General features: G+C 42.3%; 1 protein-coding gene across 1 annotated transcript in view; it reads left to right on the top strand.

Moving 5' to 3' along the window:
- WASHC5 (WASH complex subunit 5) overlaps window positions 1-2,058 on the top strand; it is a 54,747-nt gene extending 52,689 nt beyond the window's left edge. Inside the window, exon 29 of the mRNA XM_040261824.1 lies at window positions 1,642-2,058. Within this exon, the coding sequence (XP_040117758.1) occupies window positions 1,642-1,698 (57 nt within the window). The 3' untranslated portion in view covers window positions 1,699-2,058. The remainder of the gene's footprint in view (window positions 1-1,641) is intronic.
- The last annotated feature ends 3,674 nt before the right edge of the window (window positions 2,059-5,732 follow it).

Below are 5,732 nucleotides of genomic sequence, written 5' to 3' on the forward strand. Positions count from 1 at the left end.
CTCATTCCCTGTGAACACCTCTGAACCCCACGCCCTGCTATGCCCCAGGGCTCGGCTCGGAGATTTTCTTCCCTCTTCTGAATGTTCAGTGCTTTGCGAGAAGCCATGATTGAACACGACTTCCCTCCTCATCTTCTCACCCTCTGCCATGCCTTCCTCCAGTCTGCAGGTCACCCTGTTCAGGAGTTAAGATGGGCACTCCAGGAGAGAATTCCTTAAGAGGCCAGGGTAGTGAATGATTGTGTGGTTTGTTTCTTCATCTCCACAATAACCCAGTTCCTGCAGCCCATTTGGCTAAGTTCCCTCCACGGTTGAAGTGTTGTACAACCATGGTTTCCAAAAATGACAAAAGTTCACCAAGATACCTGTGTAAGGATGTTCAGAACATAAAATTTAGCAGAGCAAAGGACACAATATTATGTGATCCTAGTTTTAAGTGTAAGTGTTTTAAGTGTATGTGTGTGTATAAATTGTAAGAATCTGATACAAAATAATTATCACTTTTAGTTTTCTTGAGGGAATTAAGATCAGATATTATTCCTTTTTATACTCCTCTCCATTTTCTAATTTTCCTCGAATTAGCAAGTGATACAAAGGTCTGTCTAGTCAAAGCTATGGTTTTTCCAGTGGTCATGTATGGATGTGAGAGTTGCGCTATAAAGAAAGCTCAGCACTGAAGAATTGATGCTTTTGAACTTGTGGTGTTGGAAGAGACTCTTGAGAGTTCCTTGGACTGCAAGGAGATCCAACTGGTCCATCCTAAAGGAAATACTCCTGAATATTTACTGGAAGGACTGATGCTGAAGCTGAAACTCTAATACTTTGGCTACATGATGCAAAGAACTGACTTGTTTGAAAAGACCCTGATGCTGGGAAAGATTGAAGGCGGGAGGAGAAGGAGATGACAGAGGATGAGATGGTTGGATGGCATCACCGACTCAATGGACATGAGTTTGAGCAAACTCCGGGAGTTGGTGATAGATAGGGAGGCCTGGCATGCTGCAGTCCATGGGGTCACAAAGAGTCAGACAGGACTGAGCGACTGAAGTGAACTGAACTTTATAGTCAGAAAAAAACATTGCTTTTAAAGACTACCGATTTCCAGCACTAGATGTCCTGTTCTTCCTAGTTGGTCATTAGTTGATTATGAGATGACCTGAGACCAGTCTTAGTACTTCCGAGAGGCATGTGCATTTTTGCAGATCCAAGTGCCTTTAAGAGCCAGGGGGTCTTCTCGTCTAGGGGTAGGGCAGTGGAGGGCTGGGGAAGGGACTGTACTGCACCCCTTCAGATGTCAGCAGTGCCAAGAAATTAAACATCAGTGGTAGAAATGCCAGAAAAAGAAGGTGGTGGTTTCAGTTAGTGGTTCAGTGTTTCCCAGTGATTCTCCTTGCTCCAAAGGATGTCTTCCTCTCCTTAATTTTCATATGGAAGATTTTGAAAGTTTTTATACGATGCCAGTATAATAGCATATAATAGGTATCGTATGTTAATACATTCCTGTGAATCTGCGTTTCATTTTCATTTTAAAACTACGCCACTCCAGGTTATTTTTGTCTAGGACGGATTGCCAGGGACTACTGCTGAATTTGATCTTCTTACACCATGACACCGTTAACTCTTTTGTTTTCATTTTTTTAGGTTGCTGAAGCACATGTGCCTAATTTCATTTTTGATGAGTTCAGAACAGTCCTGTAACTTTTTTTGACTTCTGCTTCTTCAATGAAAGGATTATCCTTAAATCTTCCCATCATTACTAAAATGAACTTGGAAATGAAAAGAAACCCACCTGTTCGGAGAACTGCATTTTTTTCCCTTTCTTCTGGGAAACATCAGACATTCTGAGTAAGATGTATCCACTGAACGAGTTAATATAATTAATATTGTTTAAATCATGGTATTATGTACAATTTATATCATGTAGAAGCAGAACACATTTTTGTACTGCCTCTTATAAATGCTGACTATAATGGTTATGTATAAATCCACTTAGTTTTATGTTCTAAAGAACTATTTGTGCAACTCCCAATTTTCAGTAAAATAGTGTTGCCAGTACCCGAAGTCATTTTTCTGCCTGTTATTCAAACACAACATATTCACCCAGCAAAATACCTTGCCTGGTAGATCCGCTGTTGTGCCCATGGTCACATCTGAGACAGGCTGGCAGGCACATGGTGAGCGCAAGACTGGAACCAGGGGTAGAGGCCACACCATCCATGGGCCACGGACCACGGAAGTTTACTCAGGTCTGAGGCTCAGTGTCCTCTTCCAACACCAGATACCTCAGGGGTCCCTGCTTCCCTTCTGTAGGCCTCCCCAACTTCAGCTGCTCCTTCCTCAACAACCCCTGAGGAACCCCACCCCAAGTTCCCACAACGCCCACCCACCCTTATTTTCATAACAGCCATTATTACCTTTTAACTCCTCCAAAATCCTAAACGACTTCTGCATGAAAATTATCCTGAGAGAGGAGCGGCCGCCCTCTTTTGGCAGTTTGGCTACGAGTAAGGAAGGCGTTTTAACTCTGACCATATAGTTAGCTCTGTCCTCTGGAGAGGAGAGGAACAAGCGAAACCAAAAACATCTGAAATGTGGAGCTTATCAGTCATTTAGCAAGTGCAGAAAAAGCAGCATTAAGTTGCAGTCAGGAGGCAGAGTTTGAGTCCCTGCTCCACCACTAGTTAAACTTTGTTGCAAGGCAGCCTACTGGCATCATCTGTAAAATCAGAGCTAATGATTTCGTCTGGTTCCCTTCAGTTTTTTTAATTTATGGTAAGTTATTTCTTCAGTCAGAAAATCTCAAATCCTAAGATACTGAAGAGAAAAAAATGACACACTTTATTTCACCATCATAGTAGAAAGGATTTTAAAAAGCATCTAGTCAAGGCGGAGAAGGCAATGGCAACCCATGCCAGTACTCTTGCCTGGAGATTCCCGTGGACAGAGGAGCCTGGTGGGCTGCAGTCCATGGGGTCGCACAGAGTCGGACACGACTGAAGCGACTTAGCAGCAGCAGCAGTCGGCCGAGGGAAGTGGGAGCTTCATCAACCCAACCTGCTGAGAACCCAGGGAGGACTCTGGAAGGCGAACTGTTGCCCGGCATGTAAGGAGTCCAGGCGTCTCACGCACGAGGCTGGCACACGGGAGCTCAGCAAGCCCGTGGCCATCCTGTGTCCCCTTCCCCAAAACGGCCTTGTGCGTGTGTGTTCTGTCATGTCCAGCTCCACGACCCCAGGGGCTGTACAGTCCACCGGGCGCCTCTGTCCGTGAGACTGTCTGAGCAAAAGTGCGGGTTGCCACTTCCTACTCGGGATCTTCCCGACCCAGGGGTTGAACCACATCTCTTGTATCTCCAGCACTGGCAGGAGGGTTCTTTACCCCTGAGCCACCTGGGAAGCCCCTTGCTGTTTTTCATTTGTAATCACAGTAACTATATGAAGTGAGATTTTTAGTTCTTCATGAAAAACTACCCCCCAAAGAAAGACAGCTGATAACAAAAAGGCCAGTTCTAAGAAAGTGTATTTTTAACCAGAAAATAGAAGTATAGGATTAGTTAGAGGGAAATTTCACAAAACCAAGCAATGAGCCCACATACACTGTGCTAAAACAAGGCAAAGTGAAAAATTTCAACTGAGAAAATTGCAACTTTTAAAAGGTGAAAAAGAAATGTCAATTATAAAAGCTTTAAAAGTCATTTTAGCCCTGATCATTAGAATCTGCTGTAGTCAATACTTCCAGTTATCTTTTACTGCCCTTTTAAGGGAAACAATTTACCTTAATGGTATTTGGGGATTTACTTAAGTCTCATGATACTCTTCTGAATGTCCATAACCTCTTCAAACATAGTGTAAACTCAGTAAAGCAAACTCTAGGAGATAGTGAAGGACAGAGAATCCTGGCATGCAGCTGTCTATGGGGTCACAAAGAGTCTGACACAACTGAGTCGCTGAACAACAGCAACAGTGAAGTCGGACCGATTTTAAGGCATTATGCCAGATACTGCAAGTGCTTATTTGTTCATTCACTGTTTCTTTTTTTTAGGAACAGAAAGTATCTCTTCATAGTTAACTAGTTTTGACATCATCTGTTTCCCAAAGGCTTTAGTTTGGGGCCATGTATTGGAAAATTGATAGAAACACAAGGGATTCAAAAGTATTGTTACTTGTATGAGAACTTCTTTACAACTGTTTAAACTCTCTCCTTGGAAAATATTAGTTATGCGTAGAAAACATACGTCTATACCAAGTTCAGTTGTGGGGTGTTTGGGTTTTGAACCATACATTATATAATTTAGAATTAGTTATTTTTGATTGTAATAAAATGAAAGCAAGTTAACCTTTGAATTTTTTTCACATCTTGAAATTGAAAACAGACTAATGTTGTCTACCTGGACCTCAAGGAAAAGTCAGAAGGCAGATTCATGTTGATGTATGGCAAAACCAATACAATATTGTAAAGTAATTAGCCTCCAATTAAAATAAATAAATTTATATTAAAAAAGAAACTAAATCCCCAAATCATTAGTTTAGTATTTTGCATATGTATGTTTAAAGGATGTGTGCCCATGATGTACCAGAAAACATCACGCTGTACTTTAGTTTCTTTACAATCCAGTTTACAGTCCAGTGTACATCCAGTATGTAGTCTAATATACACCAGTCTGTGTCCAGTGTACAGTATAGTCTACAGTCTGGTACACATCTGGAACACAGCTGGATACATCTGGTGTATAGTCCACATGCAAAGCTGAAGCACATCTGGAAACATCTGCAACACAGTGGGACACATCTGGACATACCTCGTGTACAGTCCAAGGGTACCTCCCAGTATTCAGTGCAGTACCATCCCGGGCACAACCTGTGTGCCACCCATCGTGTGCACAGTTGAGGGTACTCTCGGGTGTACATCCCATGTACAATCCATGTACAGTTCAGTGAACACTCTTGTACATCATGTACAATCCAGTATACACTCATGTATGTCCTGTGTACAGTCCAGTATACACTTGTGTATGTCCAGTGTACAGCCCAATGTGCAGTCTAGTGTATGGTCTAGTATACACTTGTGTATGTTCAGTGTACAGTCTAGTATACACTCCAGTGTACAGTCCAATAGTCATATACATCCAGCGTACAGCCCAGTGTAGTATATACTCCAGGGTACAGTCCAATATACACTCGTGTACATCCAGTGTACAGGCCGATATACAACCCAGTGTATGTCCAGTGTACACTCATGTATGTCCAGTGTACCATCCAATGTACAGTCTGGTATACACTCGTGTACTGCCCTGTTTGCTGTTCCTTGAAATAAGCCTAGCCTGGCTTATTAATGTTACACAGTGGAATTTATATAAAGCCCTTGATTCCCCATTTATATGAATGTGACATTTTCCAGGAACTCAGAACCTTATCCAATTGAATAAGTGAGGGGAAATAGAGGGATACATGAGGAAAATAAGGTCCAGATATATTACGGCAACTTCCCCAACGTCAAGAGCTATTTAACAGAAAAGGCTTCCCTCTGCATTTTTCCATCCCACTTTGGTTTTCTTTTTCATGAAGTTATATAAAGAAGCCCACAGCAACAGACGAAAAGAAGAGGACTTCCCTGGTGGTTCAGTGGTTAAGACTCTGTGTTTCCAATGGAGGGGGCTCAGGTTGGATCCCTGGTCAGGGAATTAAGATACCACATGACTCAGGGTGTGGCCAAAAAAAAAGACATAAGAGTTC

The sequence above is a fragment of the Oryx dammah genome, unplaced genomic scaffold (genome assembly GCF_014754425.2).
Source record: "Oryx dammah isolate SB20612 unplaced genomic scaffold, SCBI_Odam_1.1 HiC_scaffold_19, whole genome shotgun sequence".
Lineage (NCBI taxonomy): Eukaryota > Metazoa > Chordata > Mammalia > Artiodactyla > Bovidae > Oryx > Oryx dammah.